This window comes from Gasterosteus aculeatus, chromosome 3 (assembly GCF_964276395.1).
Source record: "Gasterosteus aculeatus chromosome 3, fGasAcu3.hap1.1, whole genome shotgun sequence".
NCBI lineage: Eukaryota > Metazoa > Chordata > Actinopteri > Perciformes > Gasterosteidae > Gasterosteus > Gasterosteus aculeatus.
In genome coordinates this window covers 12,841,969-12,867,262 of record NC_135690.1, presented here as the reverse complement: position 1 = coordinate 12,867,262, position 25,294 = coordinate 12,841,969, and the positions used below count along the sequence as shown (strand labels likewise).

The following is a 25,294-nucleotide window of genomic DNA, read 5'->3' as shown; positions in this document are numbered from 1 at the left end:
ATGCCATTCAGATTCGGGGGTCATACTTTTTTACTTGAATGTTTAAATGCTGTAAAGTAAAAAACATATGTGTGTGCTTATATTGTCTGAATAAATCATTCATTTTAAACACTAATAGAGCAAAAAGATGGTGCACCTTTGCAAAGTTCTCAACCCGGGGTGCTGTATATTCCAATGATCCTGCATGATGTAATGTTTATGAGTCCACTCCGAAATGCTTGATGAATCACATGTTTTCATATTCAGGCAGCCCTCCAATAAGTGACAGGGTTGTTTTATTTCACAGCTTGTGAGTTGGTAGGCAATCCAGATAGCCAATTGTATCTTCACAAGCACTGAAAAGGTGAGTTTTACATAATATTTTCTCATTAAGTTCTGCTTCACATAAGGCTCCACACAGTTGTTTTTTAATCAAATAATAAAAACGTAACGTTTGCAGACACAGTGTGTGTTGTGTGAAGACAAATAATAAACACAGTACATATTTAAAATGTGCTTGAAACTACAGCAGCTGACCGGTACTTGTGCAGGCTGTTGTATATGGCAATTGTAAATGTGTGTTGGAATTGTAGATGGAGATTTCTGTATCCTTTTGAAAATGAATTATTTATAATGAGAAACCTTGTGTTACTAATTGACCTACCTGAAGTGAAAACGTTTCAAAATGTCATCGTAATAAAAGAAATGATCTATGTTGTTATTTATTAAACTGACAATCTTTCAAAAGTTCCGCTCTCCAGAATCGATGCACCTAACCCAGTAATTGTAATATAATGTATATGTAATGTATAAAGTTGTCTCTGCATGTGTCTCTGTGATAAAAAATGCAGGGAGACATGAATTAAAACTCTTCTCTTCACCTCGGAAATCTCAGCCCTCTGTCCTTGTCAAGTTAGGGTTATAATAAGTAATTTAGGAGAGCAGAGTTTAGCATCTGCTAAGGCTGCTCCATCTTTTCCTCATTTGGACTTATTTTAGAAACAGAATTTTGAGCTGGGTTGAACCTGCTCTGTCTGCCACCTTAACACTTTCGCTTCTCCGTGTCTAAAAGTGAAAATTATTGGGCTGAAGCAACTGATGCATTTAAGCTTCTTTCCTTTAAATCGCTGATTAAGACTTACAAATACAAATACAATGCCAATGTTGACACTCATAGGCTCACAGACGTGGACGTATGTCTCAGCTCCATGAGGGTTTAAGGGTTTACGGGATTTCCCATTGTCAACTGCAACAGACATTTTGAGCCTTTTTCTTTTGCTCTTCTGAGCATACTTTCAGTAAGTTTGCATTTCTTATAACTCCATATGAGGGAATTAGCCACAATTCATAGATTTGTGATGATAACCCACGTTAGAATAATGCTTAATATTGCACTAATTAATAAGAGTAGCTATTATTAAAGTAGCTGCACATTGATCATTGATGTTCAGTGTAGAAAGACAAACAACTAGGGGTGTAACGATTCATTTTAACAACGAGATTCATGGTTGCCGATTTGATTCATGGACGATCTGGGTTAATTTAGAACGATTCGATTCAGTAACTTTACTGGACAGTGCAGGCAAAGTTTGAGATCCCTGTTGTTTCTTGTAAGGAAATCAGGTTTAAATTAATTATGGATATTATAAACAAGCAAACAACAATTAATGGCAAATGTATTAACCTTTTATTTGAATCAAGTGCCATTTTCAATGTAAACATGACACAATAATTACACAATGTTTGGATCAATTCACAGAACCCCGGATTTGCAACCTCATTGTAGGGTCGCATGTCTTTACAGATAAACTTGGCAATTGTTACTGTGATGTTGAGTTTGGTGCTGACGAGGCCTGAAGTGTCTGCAGAGCTGGAGTTACCTGCTGCTGCTGCAGCGGTAACGCTGCTAGAGGTCCTGACTGTCGGCGTTGTTTAATCCCACGGCGCCTTAGTAGATGGCTGGAAAGATTTGTCGTGTTTCCGTGTTTTTTATTTGTCTTCTACATATTCTACAAACAGCGACCGACTTATTTAGAACACCTCCGTGTTTGCAAAAGCCAAAATGTTTCCATGCGCTGGATCGATAAGTTGTTTTGTAAATGTCTCGCTCTCAGTTGTCTCCTCCACGCTGTGTTTTGTTGTTGTTCCGAGTTTCGCGCGGCTACCGTTTTTGTGCTTAAATCCAATGTGCAGTTTCCAAGTATCGATTATCGATTATGTACCATTTCAATTGATTTGTAATCGATATATAACAACAAATAACTCTGGAGCTACAAAGACAATAAAGAGCCAGTCAAAATATTGAAAAACTGCTCTCCAAATGTTATGTGGAATGGTTTGAGCTCACCATGTTTAGTCCTTAACGATACACACAGTGGTTTCTGGCGAAAAAACACAGCATACAAACAACTGTTTGTTGCACAGAATACTGTGAAAAGTAAAAAATTGAAGCTGATGTCAAAGACAGTACAAACTGCTAAAGCACCCAAACTATATAACACTAGCGGCAGACATGGTTTGTTTGTCAGGAAAACAAGTTCAAAATGTCTTACCTGCCCTGCACTTTGATGTCGGATATGGCGTAGAAGTATCTGGAGAGGTTATTCTCGTCCACCATGGTGGCTCCCGTGGCCGGCTTCAGCAGCTTAATCCTCAGATCAGTAATGGTGAAGAAGTCCCTCAGGTTCTTGGTGGTATCCAACTGGCCGTACAGCGAGGCCATGTTGTGCAGCCGAGGCCCGGCAAAGAGGGCAAAGCGGTCCTTTATCTCAAAGCGCACCGTCTTGTCGTTCTTCCACACGTAGCCTCGGGAGTAGTCCTCGGTGCAGATGATATCCAGCAGGGTGCGCTGGGTGAGGTCGTTGGCCGTCTTGGGTTCCATGGTGAACGCGTCAAGGCAGTCGGTGGCGTAGAACTGGTAAGGGGTCCAGGTCCTGCCGTAGTCGAGTGACTTTTCCAGGACCATCTGCTCTGGTCGGCCCGACTCAAAGGTCAGCACGATGTCGTCGGTCAGCTCGACGGTTTTGTTCCACGACAGCGTGATGTTAACCTGGAGAGGCTTTGGGTATTTCTTCCATGAGCTCGACTGCCAAAACGTTGTGGGGTTGCGACCCTCAAAGTCAAACATCAGCTCTGGAGGATGAGCCAGCTCCTCGGTGGTGGCGTCACATTCATTGTTGCACATGTAAGGATTCTCCTACGGAGGAAACATATTGATGCATACGTGTAAGTGCACAGTGCAGCCAGTGGCATAACAATTTGCAATTTGTGTAATCCGTAGTGTGATGTAACTTTTGGGATATTCTATAATTACAACTTTTTGGGGTTGAGTTGAAGGCACAGTAGCCCATGTTTGAAGAGAGATATGCACCCGCTGAAGTTATTTTAAACACATTTTGTAATATTATTCAAAACATACATCTTCATAACTAAATGCATTACTTGTTGAACTCTGGCTGTGTGATTCAGTGCCGCTTGTCTGATATAAAAAAGTCAGTGTATACATACATCAAATATATATTTCTATTGAAGAAATACAAAATGCATTTTATTTGGGAGGGGTCCGCTGTTCTGTGGATTCTTTTTTTATCTATCGGAGAGCAGCCGTCCTTGCTAGTGGAGGAGAGGGCAATACTGGAAACTAACTGATGACATTTTCTTGACAGGTGGTGAAAAACTAATAAAACACTAAATATCGCCCTCGCTGAAAATATCTGGAATAATTACCATTTCATCGTTGTGAAGCAAGAGTTTTGTCCATTGAAAGTAAAATATGTAAAAAGGGACATGTTGCACTATATAGTTTCAGGTGGGGAAATATAAAAAAATGTAGTTAACTATTTAGTTTTATATATAAACTATTAACTGGAAAAGTGTAATCCAAGAACACTTATGAACCTGCTTGCCTTAATAGTCCCACTCCAACAATTATAAACCCTGAAGCATCTCCCATGGCGGCTGTACACTTAACTTTTCCAGTGCTTATTTGGCTCCTCATCTCATCATGATTCAACCACCGTACTCAAGAGCACTTCTATCACATCCAGGCCAACGTGCATTTCATAATCTCTGCAAGCAATGTGGGCTCCAGAGCTTTAGGATCCGGCGACCCTCTCGTAAAAATGACACCGTGGACCCCATATTCCCGTTCAGCGCCATTCCGGCCTCGCACTGCCCCCCCCTGAATTACCAGTGTAATTGGTATTCCTGTGTGGTGTTTCGGCTGAGATGGGAACGGAATCCTGATGAGAGTTTCTTATGAAACACGCAAAGGGGTATGCATTTTTCATGGGCCCGGTTTCTGCTTAGACATCCACCCAGTCTGGATCTCTTTGTGCATCGTCGGGGAGAAGGAGGAACTCTCGACATGTTTGTGTTTGTTTGTGAGAGGTTTAGAGAGCTCTGAATGTGGTCGCTTGTTTGTGCACATGCTGTATATATCCCTGTGTAAGTGGATGAATGGCTCAGGAGGGAGAGAGAGAGAGAGAGAGAGAGAGAGAGAGAGAGGAGGAATGCTAAAACAGGGCCAAAGACACACTCCAATTGACATTCCTCTCACCTCTGCTCCAGGAACAATGAGGTTAAGTGCAGATGAGGTTCAGATCAACTGTAAAGCGGTTCGATAATCAGCAATCATCCGACACTCTACACGCAAAATTATCCAAAGGTGAGAGGAGGGCTATCTGCAACATTACTCGCTTATCTCTCTGCTATTGCAGCGGAGACTGCCACTCCGTCGGGGGAATATCGCTGGCAGGAATACTGATAAGCAGACGCCATTATATTTTATTAGAAAAGACCAATTTGTGGTTTTTATCCCCCCTTCAAAGCAGGTTTTTTATTTTTTATTTAACAGTTAGATGTTCGCACGTTTTCAGACACAGATCTCCCCGGCCCTCTTTATTTCCTGCGTGAGTGCGATATGCTATCAGCTCCTCAGCTGGAAGCGATAACTATTGGTAGAAGTGGCCCAAGACTGAGGGATCGCGGGTCACTGGACCTAATCATGTGATTTAACAGGAGCGTTGCATGATCCAATCAGGAGGGCAACGAGTGTTGTGCTGCCAAGACAAGACAAAGTAAGAGCGTAAGAGAGAGTGGGAGGTGGAAATAAGCGAGTGCATCGTGCATGGTTCTCTGACGGCCAGTATTCTCCTCTCGTGCTCGTGCACACCCACCCACACACACGCGCAGAGACAACACAAAGCTTACAAGGTGACACTGAAAGCAGAAACTCAGAGAGAGATAGAGAGAGAGAGAGAGAGAGGGAGATGTGACAGAGTGAGTTAAGGGGTTATAGCAAGAACGTTGGCTGCTTGAGTTTGACCACGGGAACAATAAATGACGTGCCAAAGAATCCTATATGCTTCTAGTCCACACATTCATTTGCCCAGACCTTTTGTGTGCAAAAGCTAATGAGATAATGATCTAACATTTAGATTATTTACTTTCTCCCAGAAGAGTTCACCTTACTGGAATGCTTTCAAACAGCCCGGTGAAGGTGGAATGACAGAGAACTAAGGAAAGGTTAGAACCTTTCATTGGATTTCCTGTGGTGGTTAGTTAACAACAAAAACAGTGCCTTATTAAGATCAATACCGTCTGTGGTTATTTAAGACCCAGAGATTCAGTATTCTGCTGCGGGTCAACTATTGAAAAACAATAAGCTCTCTCAGCGTGATCCTTTATCTGTGATCATGTTTATGGAAAAGAGAAATGTCTGCAGAGAATTAGAAAGAAACCAGAGTTTTGTACCACAATGAGAGACCAATTGATTCAGCAATGTGACAAGCCCTCACAAATGAATTGCTGCCATTAAAGTATGAAATATATCTCCAAGTAGGAACTATCATCTCTTTTCTGTATTACATGGTTCACCTCTTCAATATTGTTTCAACACCACATAAGATTTTATGTTATTATTTTTATTCTTCTCTAGGTTTGCAAGTTTAAATGATCTCTGTTAGGTCATTTCATATCAGTCAAATAGTCTCCGTAAGTCTACACCTATTGACATTACACACACTGCAGCTGGAAGGTCTTCTAATACCGTGTCTTTTGTTGGCATTAGTGACATCTCTTTGGCCACTGAGGCTTCTGGGTAAAGTAGCCCGACTGGTTTCTATCCGCGCTGTAATAACTTGTCAGGGGGGCAGCGGCTTAGTGCAGGAGGCCTGAGCAGCAAGTCTGTGGCTGGTCACATCTAATGATGTCCTGATCTCTGCAGCCTATAAGGTCAATCCAATATCAGGGTGTCACACACAAACAAGGAACAACAGAGGGGGGAGACTTGAGCTGATGATGCGCATTCCAAATGTCATTCACCGGACTGTAACGCAGGCAGGACATTCCGGTCTTCGGATGGTCACCGAGGCTCAGTGGTTGTGAGAAGACAACTACACATAGAATCTATCTATTGGACACTGATAATATCAATTGCTGGTTTCTCTCCTGGATGGGCTGCACTGAACACAACATTTGTGAATATTCAGTATATACACACCATGAAAACACACATAAACACAGTTTATGCACGTACATAATCAGGTTGTGTGAAGCAGATGTTCAAATAGGTGACATATGGCCTGTGAGATCGACGAAGCTCAACCTCTTGTTGATGCCGCTTTTGACACAAGACGTAGCTGGAAGATAAATTCTACGGCCAACAACAACGACGACAGCTTCAGTTGAAGGATGTGTGCAGGCAATCCAACCAATCGGTTAAGTTGACAGATTTCTGGAGCTCAGACCACCAATGTTCTCTAGTGAGGCCATTTATTTTAAGTTCTTTCACCTTTTGGAAACGTTAAGGTTTGATAAGCGTTCACCGCTCTGTTTTTTGTAAATTCAAATTGTAAAATTAATTTAACATGACAACTCTGGAACGGTATGATGACAATTATTTGGGGCGCAGTCAAAACTGTGCGTCAATCAGATAATGACTTTCTTTATTGGAATGATACTGTGCATGCATGAACACATGCAATAGATAATTTGCAGATGGATGCGGATCAATCTCTCATATTCTCTACAACATAGATAATGAGGTTAATACAACTGTATGAATATACTTTTCTTACCAATATAATGCATTAGTAATACAGTTTTACATTAAAATACATTACTTAAATGCACTGGTTAGTTTTCTTTAATTTCTTTAAAAAGTTGATCCAAGTTTTTATGCAGGTTGGTTTGTTCGATTCTGACTCGGCTGCTGCCAAGTTTATTTTTATAATCCTGTGACGAACCCTCCCTCCCTCCGGGGGTCTGTGTCCCGCTCGCTGGCTTATCTGCAGTTCAAGATGTTGATCAGCCTGGTTTGGTTCAAGCTCTTAACACTCGACCACCTGAACATGGATCTCTCTCTTCCTCCGCTGACGCAGCTGCTGTTTGGTTCAGTTTGCGCCACATATTTCCTCAAATCCACACATGCTGATATTACTGACTCCATGTGTAATGTTGTTCTTTAAAAAAAAACGCGGGTTTTTATAACTTTTCACCCGTGTGCACTTCATTAGTTTGTGCTGAGTAACTTGGTGGCCACAACGCCGCTGTGGCAGCAGGACAAGTCATTCCCACTGGACCCGAGGTGTTGCTGGATTAATCAGCCGGTCGTCCTGCTCGGCCTTACACCTCCTCACCTCCCGCGTGACACCTGCAGACCCGTCGCCGGCCCAAACCCCCTCCATCACACCTCCGGATGCCCCTCCTTCATTCACTGGGCGCACCAGAGGAGAATGTGACAAGTGACGGCTTTGGTGATATCACTCGTCTGTGATTCGGTGTTCAGGGAGTCGACAGAAAAAATGACGTTTATTTGAGCTGAAGCACCACTTGCTCATTTTAAGACAAAATAAAATCTCAACCTTTTCAACGGGGGCAACAAAGCCAGCTCTCCGTGCTCTGCACTCACACGTAACTGATGATGATATGTTTGTGGTGATGCACAGGAGCCAGTCCAAAAAAAGGATGATGTCAAGGCGGATCTCATTCAGCCTTCTAGAAGAGGGAATGTTCAACTATGCTGCAAACACGGAGACTGGGTGTTGATCCTTTCAGCAGCTGATATAAGCCCCGATGGAAGAGACAGCTGAGATGAGCCATGGTGAGATATTGGGAGAGTCGGGGCTTTGGCAGAAACTCAATAGAGCTTTAATGACCTGCAGTCAGAGCCAGCAGTGGCTCACAACAGAGCCAGGCTTTTCATTCTTCTGACCTTCAGAGAAATGAAGGGCAGGAGAACTGCTCATCTGACCTGTGAGTGCATCGTCAGATCACACCTGAGGTTCAAGGGTTATGAACGTCTGGGACCTGACAACAGGTAATGGCAAATCAATATATGTACAGGCTAAATGCACTTTTGGGAAATGTTTTAGCCATCGCAGCCAAACGACAGCTTACGTGAACTTCTGTACATTAGGCCAAACTTGCTTGATTGATGTAATCAGGCCGGCTGTTCTCATACACCATAAAACAACATGGACTAAAGCACTAACACTAAAAGATAACGTCACTTCCATCAGCTGAACGCCAGTTCACCTGCTGGTATTGGCCAAGTTTTTAACCGTGAGAGGCAGGAATAGTAAACAAGATAATTAAATAGAGAAATATGATTCTTATCTTATGAGATATTGGATACATTAAACCTTTTGGGACCAGAAGAGGAAAAAAAAAGTGGAACATAAAACAGGTATGTTGATGCTAAAGAAGTCAGTACTGTAAATCCTGACTTTTAATCTCCGGTAAGGGTCAAAGTTAGGCCATGTCGTGAAATACAACTTAGGCTAAGTTTATGAGTTCATGTGTTTAAATCAATATTAAAAAAAATGCTTTTAGTGTTTCAGTAAACAACACATCAGAGGGGCGCGGATGTGGGGGCTGTAGCTTCTATCTGTGCCGACGTCAAAAACAAATTAAATAAATAAACTTCTCCCTGCGCTTGTGTTTTGATTTGCCACGTGCCGAGCGCGGACGCCTTTTGGGACGCAGCCTTCGCCAAAGCGCTGTCTTTAAGGACTGCAGTACAGCCGGTCTGGGCTTTTGAAGTGCCACCCAGCCTCGATTGGGATTCACGGGGCGTCGGTGGACCAGGGGAAACACACTCCACATTAATTAACACCCGGCATCATTATCTGTCCCACCGGGGTGAATTTAACACCACCTTATTATCACGGGGTGCGCTGGTGGACTTTCATGGGTGTTGTATTTGTCTGCAAAACCGAATCAAAGCCACGACTGTTTCTGTGTATGTGAGCGTACCTGCGTATTTTCCTCCTGTATTAGTCCGCGTGTGTGTGGAGGCGTGTCTTCATGTGAGGATGTTGTACGTGGGATTAGATTCCTGAGGTGAGGATTCAATGAAAACACTTTAACATTACCATAATGACAGGATGTTTAACTCTCTTTGCAGCGCTCTGTATTCCAGAGCCGCTGCCTGCAGAGAAGATCTCTGCCTTGTCATGATTCTTTAGAGAGAATACTTAACACGGTCAGATATGTGTGTAAAGTAAACACATCAAATTCATTTTATAAGCATCTCTTTTGATCCTGGAGGGAGAGAGATTCACGTATTAAGGGTAACGCTTTTGACTTGATCATACTGCACGTTCTTGTTGTTTAAGATAATAGCAGGCATGATGGGAAAAGCCTGGCGGTTGACAACAAACAACACATCTGGTAGAAAAAGCATTAACATTTTCTGTCTAATTGTAAAAGGCATAGTTAGATTATAGAGCATTAGTGTAATTCTCTGCAATGAAGGTTTAATTGGTTGATACTAATAGTGAAAGTAATTTATATACAGTACTTTTTTTTACAGTAGCAAAGTGCTTTACAAGACAGACGTAAAGATAAATGACAGAAAAAAATGCATTTTTTACACATTTTGAAGCAAATATAAATAGATCTGCACTCTAGGTATTCAAACAGAATGTAAATATTCCCGTGGCTTCCTGAATATTCTTTTAGGAGAACTGTTTTGGAAACGGTTTGCTTTGACCACACCTTTGAACAACGGCTCGTGTCCACTTTACCGGCGAGGCGCAGCTCAAGAATGAGCCTATCGAGTGTGGGAAATTGGTTATTGGGAGCAGCTTGCCTTTATTCTGGACCAATTCAGCTATTGTTTCAGTTCAGCTGCTTCTTGTTAATGTTTCCTGGGACTTTTGTTCTTATTCTCCATTTTCTTCTAGTTTTTGGTTGATATAAATCATAAAACACCTTTTCCGAGTTCCTCGACACTAGAATACATCGTCGTGCAACATGAAAAATTTAATCTGGAGTTGGGTTTGGTTTCAGCCCAGAGAGTCTTCACGAGGTTTTGTTTATTTATGATGGCACTGGTTTCCCCTCTCCTTTCTCATCTCCTCATTCCATGTGCAGCGAGTAGAGAAAAGTAATTTAAATGATGATAATAATAATAATAATAATCCATTTACCTCCAATAAACTAATCTATTCAATTATTGAATTTGACTCGATTTTGCTCGTTTCACATACTGTGCGCAGCTTTAAAACACATCGGCGGACGCTGAGGGATTCTAAGTGCTTTCTCTGTGAGAAGAAAATCAGAGGACACATTTTTCCACAATGAGATTCAGGGGTCATTGCAGAGAAATTGATAGAAACTGGGATGAAACTGAAAAAGAACAAGAGACAGAAAGAGGAGAGAAATTGCGGCATTGTTCACAAGTGTGTTAGCTCATAGTGTATCAACTCGTACTCCATCTTTTCAATCTGCATAGTTATTAGAGGCTTTTATTAATTTCAAATGCCATCGTGAGGCATAAAGCATTACTGAAATGTCACCCTTTCACCGAGCACGATAAAACCCCACCAGTCACCCATCTGCCATTTCATCGCTGCCTCTCACCTTCTCTCTAACTACTGCACAGTCTCTTTAACTGTTTCCCAGCGATCGATACTGCTTGACAACGTGATGACTGGGTTACCTAAGGGGAGGTGGGTCACAACAGTACGCTGTAATTTTGGCATTATTTCTCGGTTTTGAGTCTTTGTTCTCATTATTTCTAAAATTAAAGATACAATAAAAAAGGAATACAAAAAAACTCTTACGAGGATGCGTAGAAAACAATTCTACCTGCCTCGTTTGACCTTTTCATAATAAAACAACCACCGTCGAGGGGAATTCTGGAAGGGAAACAGAGTAAAGTTGCACATATCACAGTATCCCCTTTGAGGCATAATTCAACTGTTTATTTGTTTTCTTTCCAAGCTAAAGATGAGATCAATCTCATTCCTCGTGCCTTTTAGATAAAGAGCTGCAGCTGGGATGTATCTAGCCTAGCTTAGCATAAAGCCTGGAAACAGTGGGAGGGAGATAACTTGGCTCTGGCATCCATCCATCGAGTATATCTTTCATCAACCTTTCCAATAAATCAAAATGTGTTCCAGTGGTTCAGCCTTCATTGTCTGATATGAATTAGCCTCCGTTGCAGCTCTTATCTTATCTGAAGATGTTAGCTGTAAGAACGTTATATGATTTTTTTTTTTTTTAACATGCATGAATGAATACATGTCTAAACTAGCTGCTGACCCATTGCAGGATGCATTGAGATCTACGGAGAAAAGGGCAAAGGTTCCCTGTGTGGGCCGTGAGTATTAGAGAAAGTATAGTGGGGCAATCAGGGGGGAGTGGTTAATAATACTTCTATTGAAGTATATGATTGTAATATTATGAGTTAATGATGAATCATTATTATAATTATTCTATTTATAATAAAATAAAAAAAATAAAAAAGTGAGATTGAAGATGTGGCTGTGTTTCTCTCTGTTTTCCGAGCCTTCAATTCAACACTTGACCACTGCAAGGGACCCAACAGATTTGTGTTACCGTACTGTATCCTGAACAGAATCGCATTCTTCCTCATGTTTTATATTCAAGAAGACGTCCTGGTGTTTTTCCCGTTAAATGAATGAGGCCTTTTTAAAAAAGGCCGTCTTTGTAACACAGCTGCATCCCCACTAACACGGACTTTTGAGGTTGAGGCTTTCAAAGCGTTCCTCTCCCAGGAGAGAACTGCTTGATGGCTTGACACTTCTCAGTGTTGCCAAAATTATAGACCGTATCTTGCGCGAGGGCGAAGTCCTTTACATGCACTTCCCTGCCAAGTATTGACGGGTGGGTGAGCAAAGTTGAGCTTTTTTTGAGAAGCAACAGAGGGCCAGCCTGCTAAATAGCTTTGGAGTAATTCAATTACTGTATGTTTCACAAGAATCCCATTCAGCTTATCGGGCATAAAGGAATGGTGTACAAGCATCGAAGACATGGAGGCCTCAAAGTCTCCAAGTCAATGGCGTAGCGTGTATTTACTGAAAAGGTATCACAGCCGAGAGCACAGCGGTCACCACATCAACGTCAACACTAGGCAAGCGCTTTATGCGAAGCGTTCAAAGAACTACTGTCTTGCTGTTATTGAGATAACAAAATAGCACACAGTTTCCTGTTGGGGCCGAATGAGGTGTAAGACAAAGCCATTGGTTCACCAATTAAACATTTATGCTTGTATTACAGAATGTCTACACGTGGGCAAAATGCATTGGCCTGTGAGTCCCCGGCAAATTAGTTAAATGTGGTTGGACTACCGGAGGACAGTAAGCTGAGTCATAATGTGAAGTAAGAGATCTTTTGAAACATTTCCAAATACCCTCTAATCTCTTGTAGTTCGGGTCCCCGGGGACGAAATGCTAATGAAATTCGACTTTGTCACCCTATTGAAATATTCAAACCTAAAGGGACGGAAAAAAAGATTTAATATCTTGTGTGAAGTCTGTTGATCTAGAATAGTAAAGGAGTTGGGAAGTAGGGATGCCGATTTTCCTATTTGAACTTAAAACTACTAAAAAACTTTGTCTGTTACAAATGCAAATTTCAAAATCACATACAAATGTGCAAAACGTTTATGTAACACGTTTCACATGAGTTCAGAAAGCTTTGACTGTTTCCACACAGCTCGGTTTAATCATACGTTAATGAAAGTTGAAAATTAAACTGTACAATTGGTTCCACAGAAAGGTAAATGTTTTTTCTCATCAAATGATTTTTGCGATTTTTAATAGGAAAGATAATGTACTCTATATGTACCTCAGAGTCAATTTCGGTTTACATCCAGAAAACGAAACCAGCTGTTATTATTTGTGCTACATTCTTACACACACCTACAGAAAATATGTGTTTATCTATTTTTTCAAGTAATATGTCTTTTACTTTCATATAGCGTTTTGTTTTTAAAGACCCCAAACACACATTCAATTGTTAAGCAACTTAAAAAGTCTCTGTGCAGCCCATTGCTTCCTTTTGCATCTCGATGCATAATTCATCTATGTTTGTATTCACAACCCTCTAAGAATTAACATGTCGCAGATCCCAGAGAAGAACGCCGTATCTCCCTCCGCTAGGTGCCCGTCTCACATGAAGCATTCCAACCCCCACGCGACAAAACAAGGCATGGATATTATGCATTATCAGCTGACACAAAAACAAGGGAAATTAAAAAGCCAGGAGACAAAAGAGGTGGCAGTCGAGTGAAAGAATAAATGATGCCACCCCCCCTGTCCCCCCCTCTCTCCACTTTCCACCCCGCATCCTGGTGTCATGGGACATGTTGCATGTCATCTAGGTGTCTTGGTACGCAGTGGCGCGGTGATGATGTGCTGGGGAGGGCCAGTTTGGAACACAGTCAAGGGCACAGGGTTGACAGGACGCTGAGCGCTCCAACTGTTTCCTGTCCCATAACAAGTAAGAGGAGGAAGGGCACAGGGATCAAAGAGGCGAGTCCTGGTTTGACCTCTGAACCGCTCGGCCATTCAGAGCGCTAGAGGTGCACAAGAGTTTCAGTGAAATGTATGAAACCCCCTTTAAAATGTTCACTACAGAATAGAAAATTATTGTACACTAAACTGCTTTCTGCAAACGCAACATAATTTTGTGCCTCAATAAAAACTAGAAAATACAATAGGGAATGCATTTATTTTTTCAGTATTTGACCTAAAGCTGACCTTTCTCCAACCACACCATGTGTTAATGGCTTAAATTTTGGATTATCAACGTTCTAATTGATCGTCTTTCATTGGAATCATGTGGTGAAGCTGTAATATGTAATATTAAATGTGTCTAAATTGCTAACCACAAATCACTCAAAAATGTAAATGTAATGTAAGAAGTTACGTGTTTTATTTAGCTATTGAAATACCAGAAAACAACAAAGCCATGTTGCGATATTTGTCTTTCTCGCGATATGAAAGGCATATGTGGGGATAGAGGACCATTGCCAAACTGCAGCAGTACTGACAAGGAATACAATTTTTTGGCTCTGGTTTTACTTCCTGAAAACCCCCATTGAAACCAGGCAGCCATAGCCTTTCCTCCGAAGCGCAACTGGCTAAATGGACGAAAACAACGGTTACTCTCCTTCTTCTTGTCTATAATCAATTTACGTCAATTCCTGCGGGCGTGTAGGACGCAGATTAAAAGTTCACAATGACCCGTCATTGCCAGCGGAGATAAGTCTGCAGCATTGACTGTCAATAACGTGGCGGTCTCCCAGCGGCTTAGCGGGAGCTCTCGTCTCGTCTCTGCTTTGTAAGCCTCGGAGGGGGGGGGCTGCGTGGTGAACTGGCAGCCGCCAACTCCTTTCATCCATTCTGAGAGAACTGAACAAAGTTCAGTGGAATTACAAGAATCCGCCCTGCTAAGACTCGGGAGTTGCTGGAATAAGCGCCATTACCGAATCGGTCACACAAATGTTTATACAATTGCCAAACGTGGCGTGGATGTATCGGCTCGGCTGCGGATCCCTGGGAGCGTGTTGGGCCCGATGACGCCTAACTGGGGTCTGAGAATCCCGTTCGTTCGTTTAGAGCTGCTGCCTGACCGGTGTGGAGGTTGTTGGAGAACAGGGGTGCTCGTGAAAATGTGAGCACCCCTGCACATGTGTGCTCGGGAAAATTTCTTTCCTGCCGTGTTTCAAACCACTGGGAGAAAAGTTCCGTAATGAGCAAATCCAAACAGTGCTCCACCGTGGCAGCCGCAGTTTGAAATGCTTGTCGGGGCGTTCTGCTTAACAAAACAGAGCGTATTTACCCAGCAGATTCAGATTGTGAAAACTTCAAGATCCTGCTGCAGCCATCTGCCAAACGCTTATTTACATTTTGTGGAATAAACACGCCTGTGCCCATTACTTGGCAACCACGACGGATTTGGTTTGACTCTGATTTGCATGGAAAATTAAACCTCCTCGCTCAAAGAAGACGATGTGATGGCCTGCTACTCGTATGAATTGCTGTCAAATTAACCAGTCAGCTTGATTTGGATTTTAAAAGAGGGATAAGTGCTTAAATGAAATACAACTCAGGTCTGTTAACCATAGAAAAAATATTACAGGTGGTTTCAGATGCAGACAACGGTCAAGAGTTTATTACGGGATGTTGTTCATTAAGGTGCAAGTGGTGCGATCGAGTATTAATCGAATCAATTGTATCAATCTATTAAAATGCTGAATATGAGAAAAAAATGGAAATGAATCCAGCATTTTCATTAGCCTGCACACAGCATTTAAGTGGAAAGAGAGACCTTAACATGTTGTTCAGTTCAGGTCAAGTGACTCAGGAGAACAGCATTATTACCAAAACACTTTGAAGAACCCCCGAAGCTTTGCAGCTAAAAATAAAAACGGGGCTAACTCCCTGACACTGTTTATTCTGAACTCCCTTTATCATTTGTCCTAAACATTCTAGGCAAAACAGCCCCAACATCAAAATGAATTATTGAAATGATCCACTGTGACGTCGCTACATTCAGCACAGCTAATTTTGGACAGAAAAACACGAACATCCTTGAGCGACAAAGATGGGAAGGTACGAGACGGAGAGGAGGGACGGGGAATGAGGCATCGGGAACTCTTTGACCATCCACTACGAGGGAAACCAACCTCCTGGGGAAAGTGATTAGGTTATGCCGCAGGCGACTGTGATGGTGATTGACTGAAAGAGCTCATCTGCATGCTGCTCTCATCTCCAACGAACTCTCAGGAAGCACCGGCGGATAAGGTCACCAGTGTCATTCTGCCTTTGCGCCGGCCGAGGACGTAAACAGATCAAACGCACAACAAGCGGGTGCAGGAGGAGCTTGTGTATTTGATCATTTGGACGGTAATGACCTCAGATGTGTGTCAAAGGTGGGCCTGGCCTCCTGACAGATACAGTCAGGACAGTCGTGTGACCGCTTAAATGGTATGAGGCTGGTGTAGAGGGGCAGTTATTTAGTGATCCACGGATTGAAATGGAAGCAGCAGGGGGCGGGACTTAGCTAAGGGCATAGCGTTTCTGTGAGCTAAATGTCGCAACATTTAACACTTTACTATGTACGCCATCATGGCCGCGCGTCCTCGGGAACGCGGGATGAGCCGTTCCCTCCCATGGCCGCCCGTATGCGTTCATAAACACAGCCTTCCTAATGATTTGGAGGTTGGCTTCAACATTATTTGGTAGCCTTTTGCTCTTGTTGCTTCGCGCTCTCTCAACATTAAAGTAAGTGGCATGTTTTGTTAACAAAATCGAATGATTACACTAAACCACCTGGTTATTTAAATGTAGTCGCTAACCACACACCGTAATACAAGCGATGGGTAAGCAAGCTTTGCATGAGTGAGCAGTCCATAAACAAGTATACATTCACTCGTTGTAGCTTTATTAATACATCTATAAATAAATTACTTTAAAACAATAAATAAAAATTAAAATTAAAAAAATTAAAAAAACTATAGTCAGTATAAAGTGACAAATTAGCTAAATCCATGAAGGCAATGTGTATGCTGTATACTGAATAGGAAATTATATTATATATTATATATTTTTTTAAACATGGACAGAGTCGTGAGAAAGCATTTTTAACTGCAGTTTATCCGGTTGACTCGAGGACCGGCCTCACCTCTGTTTCTATTTTGTCCTTATATTCCCTGCGTTACGTTAATGTTGGGTGTTTACAGAAATCTAATGTGCTGATAAAGATTTTTCTGTTTGTTCTGCTATAGGAGTTCACAGAACGTCACTACTGACGTTCGGCTCCTTTTTCATCCCATAGTGGCATTAAATGTCCCAATGCCATCTGGAGCTGCGAGGATAAGAACTCCCCTTTTAAAGATGCCCGTTTTAATTGGTAAATATTTACTCCAGGAGCTCTCTGCGGGCACACACACACACACACACACACACAGCTTTTTACGAAGCACTTTAAAGCTTATGGGCTCTTGCTCTTACTTTGAGTGTGATACTGAACAAATGCAACCTGGGGTTGAACTGTTGATAATGGTTGATAAAGGCCCATTGAACCATAAGGCTGAACAGTGAGGGGGTCCGTGTAATGCATAACAACTGCATCAGTACAATTACCGACTGTTTAATCACTGTTGATGCTGATCACCTCCCTAGTTTATGTGTTTGTGTGTTTGTGTACGTCGGACTGGTTTGCAAAAGCCAATATTACATTTTTGTCATTACAGAATGCTGCATATTTATACTTGTATTTGAGGACACAAACAACAGAACAACACTTGACTTCGTCAATTGTATGCAGGATTTTTTACAATATATATATATATATATATATATATATATATATATACACACACACACACAAGACATTATGTTGAGATGAACCTCAGTACTATTGGAAATATGACAAATTCAGTGTGGTCAGTTAGACCACACAGAAATGTTATTTTTATTAATTACCTGTTGCGTATTTGTACTACACGTGTATATGTAATTATGTATGCGTGTGCGTGTACCTTTATTCTCCAAGTTGCGTGCATAGATCGACTAGTGACTGCGCTGTGCCGTAATGCACAAGACCAGATGTGCAAATGATTCTGTGCTGCACTGGCAGCACGTTGCATTGTATGCATTGCTCTCTATCCCTGACCCAGTATGCTGTGTGATACTGCCTACAATCTCATCCGTCTCCATCGCGGGACAGGCGAGGTTACGACTCACCAAAGCGCAGTACGTTTCGGGCGGATCTCCACACGTGATATTTGGGGGGTCGAGGGCCACTCTCAGGTACTTTGTCATGTCGGTGGCTTCAGGCTGACAGGCCATGTAGTCCCACGCCAGGCCCTCCTCTGTATAGATCTGGGACTTGCACACGTCATAGTGTCCCCAGGCTGCCGGGTAATGTTGCATGGCATGTGACACACTGGTGCACACGGCTTGCAGGCTGAACAATATGGGCCAAAGCATCGCTGATGTCGTTCTGTGTGGTTTCTGTGGAAACTTCTTTTATTCGTTTACAGCCTTACTGCTTTGTCCACAAAAGGCTTCTTTCTCTGGGAATTTTCTAATTCAACTGCAGCTTTGAGAGGTGCAACAGCGCAGTCGGGGACTGGGGCAGCATGTTGCTACTTTTGCGTGAGTGGCTTCAGGCAACGATTAGCCACCGTTCAGTTGTTCGCTATTTGATTGCTGCCACTTCGCCCCGGCTGATGAGGTGTGTCAACCAGGGAGTTTCTTCACGAGTGTTGAGCGTTGATGAAAGGGTCAACCAACGGTCAGATGGGATGTGCAGAGAGGAGTGACACTCCTCATAAGTCAGTGGCTGTCAGATGTCTGAACTTGATCTCCTGCCGTTTTTCCAGCATCCTAGAAGAAATGGGGAAAAATACAGTTTGGTAAAAAACAAAACAAAAGATTTGACACACTGTTATTGTTACTATAATGTTAACAGACGTTCTAAATGGGCTGAGGACATACATGATGTATCCACAAACATTACACTGTTTATACGGATCCCACAAAAATAACCTTGCCAAAATCACTGCATGGAATTCAAATTGAGCTAGTTCAGCGAAGCCTAATCGCCATTTGATTTTCATGCAAAACGGCTTATTTCAGTGTTTTAGGTCACAGGAGTTATTGCTTTTTCCGATTTTCTTGCTCTTTCAGCCAAATGTAGAGTTCTGCTTGTCTATTTGAGAGAGCTATCACGAGCCATCAGTCAAATGGCCTTACTCGTGTCCTCATGTCTCATGTACAAGGTGTGTGGGTGGCAGTGGAGGAAAAACATTGAGCAGTAATATTCAGCCACCTGCAATAGAGTAACACTTTGTTTGCCCTTGTGAAAAAAAGACTATTTTGTCGTAAGTGAACATTTTAATTGAACGTATTGCCACTGAGGGCACAGTTTCCGCAAGCATGTAGAGTTATCCCCTCTAAATTGTCAGTACGGGTCACTTCAAATTTGTAACACAGATTCAGACTTCAAAAAATGCCACAAGCTGGTCCGGGCAGTGGATCTACCAACTTTCCAGTGAACAGCTTTAGACTCTTCCCTGCAGGCTAAATCTGTGACCGACAGTCACTGTTAGAATAAAAAGTCGAGATAGTATGTGGTTTGAAGCATGTGGAGTCTTTCTTGTTCAAAGTGCTACTATTGCTATTGTGTCATGAGATTACAGTTTTTATCATGAGTCAAATCAAATAAATTAACAAAAGTGGAGGAAAGTTTATTGTTTGAAAGGAGAACGATTCATATCACATTTGGGAAATAGAAATTCCTCATAATGAGTTGCTGCGGCTCCCACGTGCAGGCTGGTTTCTGTTATCCCTGCTGGCATATGGAAGCATTAGAATTCAGTATTTTAACTTGGCCATCTTGTCTTGGACTGAACATTTTGACCACATCTAAAGCAATTACTGCTTCTATTCTAATGCCCATTTTACAAAATGACTTCTGGCTTGAATACATTCCAACTGTAATGACAGAGGTTCATCTAAGCCAGAAAAGTGATCCGCACTGCCGTTCAGGCTCGGCACGCACTTCAAAGTGATTCTAGTCAGCTGGTACGGATGGCAGCCTTCGTGTGACAGACAAGAAAGTGGTAGAAAAAAAATCACACACTTTAAATGTGCTCATGTCAATCAACAAGACTTCAAAGCGAAGGCCAATTACAAATTTGATGACACACCTTTGAGGCCTGAGTGATGAATACTGTAGAGTGGATGTGTGTGGCAAAATGTATACCTTTAAATATCAGTTTTAGAAGAAAAATGTATCATGGGATGAACCGTTCCCTTTCTGCATGCGCTCCACAGACCTAAACATACCCTTCTTGACGATTTGGAGGTTGGCTTACATTATAAAGAAAGTTAAATTAGCTCCCAGCTGCTATTGATATAAATATCCTATTTCTATTTAATAGGTAAAAAGCTAATAAATTAAAGAAAATTGAGCTGACCACAGGAATATTGGATTGGAACGCCAAATATTTTGTTAAAATGACACAGTGAAACTGTAAATATACAGCCACATTAAAATATTTTACCATTGCTTAGCCTGCACCAGCATCTTCAACTCATACCCAGTTGCACTCGCAATGCAAGAGAAGCACAGGAATGTTGTAATTTCACTGAGAGAAATATGAAGTCAGATTCTATATTAAATGTCATCAATATTTGAGCAGCTCTCCATATGCAGGGAAAGAACAGGGCCTGGAGCTTAGAGTGACCACCTTACCCTCTTCCCCCCCTCTCTCTCTCTCTATTTTCCCTCACTTGTTTTCAAAGCCTCTGAAACACCCCCTTGTGTCCGCTTGCATTCCATCCCCTGGGCAGCTCAAGCATGGCAGAGTGTTTTAAAAGTCAGCAGGCAGCAGTGCCCCGTGGCTTATATTGGCTACGAACTCCCAGCCGGTCTCTTCAAAACCATGGCGCATGTATTCCATTCATTTTATAGTAATCTTGCTAAAGTGTGGCTGCGCTCTCTGTCTGAGTGTGGCTTTCTGGTCGCCTCTTAGCTCCCATACAGGGCAAAGTGGAGGGGAACCTTCCATGGTGCTGAAATACGGGACAAATACACCTCTCCTATGCTACGAGGATTTGTAGATGACAGTTTTATTGATTTTTAACACACAAAAAAGCATCCGGCGGCCCAAACAAATTCTCCATCTGTGGATTATCATGCAACAGTTGCTATTTGGTTCCTGGATCAAGCACCTGGTCAGAATTTGCACAAATACAATAAGGCCTCATTGTGTTTCTTGATTTCCGCTGACTTACAACCAGTAGCTTCTGATCCACAGCCAGTTTGAGCAGACTTCAGCTTTGTGACTGGCTGATGAGTGCAAACAATGAAATTGGTTAACGCTTCCAACGTTCTCTGTGCCAAGAACAAACCCCTCATATGAGTCCCAGGCGCATTGACTGGCAGGCAGAAGCGTGTCTGTACTGGCAGGTATTTGTCTTCTTATTGTCTTTCACTCTTTCATTCTGTCTTTCTGATTCGGCCTCTCAGTCCATCTTTCTTTCATCAAACCCTCTTCCTTTCTTTGTCTCTCAACAGCATCCTCGCTGCGCTAAATCCGTTCAGGCATAACACATTACAATCAAAGAGGGAAAAGAGGGACCTTGAGCACACCTTCTATTTACAGCAAGAGGCGTTGGGCTTTCATGCAAAGGTTTTTCTCCCTGAGATACATGGTTGACGTGGAGACAATGTCAGGGTCCCCCGGTGTGGAGCGCAGCCAGAGAGCCGGCCCGTCTGCACACATGAAATCTGATGCGATGCATTATTCAAAGTTCTACCTCAGAACCACTAACATGCTAAAACGCTGTCGCATGTTGCGAACATTTTAAAATCCGGGACGTGTAGGGTTCATGCAACAGGACAGGGGCCAGGGGAGAAGTCCAATCATTTTAGATGTTGTCAGGTCGTATACGCAGAGGCACGCCTAGATCTGACTTTACTGACCTGCTGCTCAACAGGTTAAAGTCACATTATTCCTCTTCAGAAGAAACTGCCGATGAAGGGGATAGTTTTAGAATAACAACAGCTTTAGATTAAGGGCATACGATGAAAATCTAGATCCAGATCTAAACGCTCCCATATCTTGAAAAACAAAGAAAAGCATCTCAATGTAAGAAAACTTTTTAAAGTGGAACGAAGCGCTTTGGATTGGGTTTATTCTCTGTCATGAGCCACTCGTGTCTTATTCAGTTAACCCACTTCATACTTGATAATGATTAACGATCCGCCCATGTAACAGCCAACTGCAATAACCCCGTAATTGCCCGTTTGGCCGCGATTATCAACACCAGACACAAAACGGTATGCAGCCTGAATGCTCAAAACACAACAATACTCACATTTAAACGCGCTCCTGGGACCAGCTGCTCATTCAACAAGTTATGTATGTTGTCTCTAATTTCTATTAACTTTTACAATAGATGGATCAATGCGAGATGATTCGGAGAGCACAACGACTTATCTTTCCTTTCCAACTTCTCTTTCAACAGATGCGTTGAACGCCACCTTACCTTTCATGTAAAGGCGACTTGCTCAGTAAGACCGTTTCTTTTCGCGCTTAATTACACCTCATAGAACCGTGCGTCGAGGAGATGGTGGGCTTTACGCAGCGCGGCGCTTGGTGCAGCATCCATCGGAATGGCGCACGGGAAATACTTCAAGTTGTTCTTAAGGTGATTCAAGGTCGCAAATTCATTAAAGTCCATCAGCGCGGATTAAAACATCCCGCCAGTGAGCAGCTCTTTGCGATGTTTGGGGAGATTTCCTATACCCAGCCGACTTGTGGACGAGAAAGGAGGGGACAGATAAGCAACCTTCCTCAGATGGAGCCGCTATGTCCAGTTATAGCACCGCTCCGCCGGGTCCTAAAGACAATACCGAATCTCAACTTCTGTAGATGTTTTACGCGGTTGTTAAATTTGAGCGTCTGCGCAAAACGTAATGCAGTGTAACAGGAGAATTATCAGGCAGATCTGTTTCTGACTGTATTGGATATTGTGTGCAACGCAACTCGTTGGAACAATTCAACAAAGCGAGGTTTTTTTTATTTTTTATCTCGCCGTGATGCTTTCTATAATCCCACGAAATTGACTTTCTCCCTCATGTTTTACATAAAGAAAATAGTCTAGAAGGCATGATAGTAAGAGGTTTGTAAATAGCCTGGCAGTGCGTGGCACTGAAGTGGAGTTTTCCATTTAAAGTTTCCCCATAATTACTTGGCGAGGGTTTGCATCGCATTTTACGGCATTGTCCAACACAAACAGATGAGAGCCAATGCGGAATGTACAACAATGGTCGACAGCATGGCATAATACGTATGAGAAACCTTCACCCGGGATAAACTGACGTTATATCAAATGTACGCTGCGCCATGCAAATCAGACCCACGAATAACGACTTTTCTCACCATCGCAGTTCAGCAGCACCTAACATGAGGGTGGATGCACGCGGAGAGTAAATCCAGTGAAACTTAAGGACCAAAGTCCTCGGGCGCAAATTCGAACTAAACCATGATAAGAATTCAGCTTAAATTAAAAAGGATTGTCGAGGAAATGTATATAATTAACAACATGATGTGGTTGTTACTCCGAATGACCAACCAGAGGTCAATTTTCACTCCGACGCCGCTTCAAGACTCGACGCTTTCAGAAAAACAACAACAACAAAAAAGAATCTTACCTTCCATTCTAAGGATAGAATTGAAGCTGCGTTTGCCAAGAGAGGAAAAATGAAACATAGAAGAATTCCTCTTGCCGGAGTTGTCGGCGTAATTATTCGGCCGAGCTGAACGAATAAATACAGTTAGGTGCGTCTACCCGGGCTCCCTTGGCGAGGAGTCACAGATGTCACCCTCTCCACTACAGGGTGCCAAGCAGCACGGCAAACAGCCGCGGTGACAGGTCGCTCTGTACACGCATTTTAATTGTGGCGTGATGCCTACTGGTGGAGATCGCACGATACGAACAACCGCGCCCATCTGAAGGTCACCGCGGTAATTGAGCGGCGCAATGAAGGCGCAAAACTACCGAAGGTGTCGTGTAGGTACTACAACTCTTCTCGTGTTTTTAGAGGTGTGGGTAAAATGTTGATGTTTCTTTTGAAAGACAGAAGAGAATGGGGAATATTCTCATTTAGGAATGCAGGTGTTCATCTGAGAAGCTTTTTTTTTTGCTTTTACATTCTACGGGTTTTCACAGTAATAATACTTGCAGGCGGATTCAGTACCATGGACAGCTCCAGCGCCCCGTAGACCTTCATCCTTTTCTGGATTGGATTCTTCATACAAATACGTATTACTTATGCTATAAATTATGCTGTAGAGTTGTTTGTCGTTATTTAAGGAGTTTGTAATGAATACATTTTATTTCAGTAAAAACTATTTTTTAAAGAACCATCTAATTTACAAAGGATCTAGTTGACCTTCGTTTTCTTCATTCTATCTTTTTGTGTAGGAAATCACAATATACATGTTAAACTGCCAGCTCTTTATCCCTCTTTCTTAACAATATACGCCGAGCAGCTGAGTGTTCAAAATGCACCAAATAGGAGCACAGCCATATTGATTTCTGGCAAATTAATATGCAATGAAAGCTGTAATCCCATTAAAAACTGACAAAGCCATTTCTGTTCTGATAAAAGCAGGTTTTGGTCAGGACCGGAGCTGAATGACAACAAGTCTCTCATCCCCACTGAGGTAGAGTGGCTCACATTGAATCAGAGGGTTCATCCTTTGCTTGGAGCGACTGCTGCTCTTGACATTTCCATTAAATCATTCCTCCTGGAAATACTACTGCTGCCCTGACAGTCACACGCTTGGTGCTCAGGCATTTTGATTATGAGCAGTGTAGGTAGACCGATTGACAGGTGGGTGGATAGATATGCATATGCCAAATTCTCCAAAAGTGGTCATTATTGACGCTAAAATTGGTTAATAAGTCTTAAACAGAAAATACACCATGGCGTTGATGAGTGTCCCTGGTTTTGCTGTTGCTTGAAGTATGAGATGAAAATGTTGACCTGTAGATGGTGCAAAATTATTAGTCTGATCAATATCAAAGTGATTACAACTGCTTCAATACCACTAAATTCATTGCAATCCTTCCAAAAGTTTATGAAGCATTTCCCTGAAAACCACAAACTGCACAAATCTAGTGGTGCGATGGGAAATGTGAGGGGACCACCAAAGTCAGGCGGAATCATTCTCTGGAGACCATAAATGCCTGATGAAATGCGCAGGCAATCAATGAAATATAGTTGTGTTATCTCAGTCTAGACCAAAGTGGCGGACTGACTGAATGCTATGGCCTCCCCCTGCAGCCATGCTGCTGCTGGCTTGCCTAAAAGAAAATCTCCCCAGAGCCCCAATGTTAAAAGAGCAATCCCCATGAGAGGCTCAAGAAATCACAACAGCGTCGCGAGACTGCCTTTGCTGTCCCTTGTTCAACTGCAGAGCAACAACCATCAGATTGCAGTTTCTTAAATTTCAATGTTTGCAAACTAC

General features: G+C 42.4%; 1 protein-coding gene across 2 annotated transcripts in view; it reads right to left on the bottom strand.

The window, feature by feature from the left end:
- LOC120816427 (netrin-G1) overlaps nucleotides 1–23,723 on the bottom strand; it is a 45,720-nt gene extending 21,997 nt beyond the window's left edge. Inside the window, exons 1-3 of one of the 2 annotated variants that reach the window (XM_040172027.2) lie at nucleotides 23,473–23,723; nucleotides 17,988–18,632; nucleotides 2,532–3,175 (exon numbers count right to left, since the gene is read on the bottom strand). In XM_040172027.2, coding sequence (XP_040027961.2) covers nucleotides 2,532–3,175; nucleotides 17,988–18,233 — 890 coding nt within the window. In that variant the 5' untranslated portion in view covers nucleotides 18,234–18,632; nucleotides 23,473–23,723. The remainder of the gene's footprint in view (nucleotides 1–2,531; nucleotides 3,176–17,987; nucleotides 18,633–23,472) is intronic. The other variant, XM_040172023.2, reaches the window with a different exon arrangement.
- Between the last annotated feature and the right edge of the window lie 1,571 nt (nucleotides 23,724–25,294).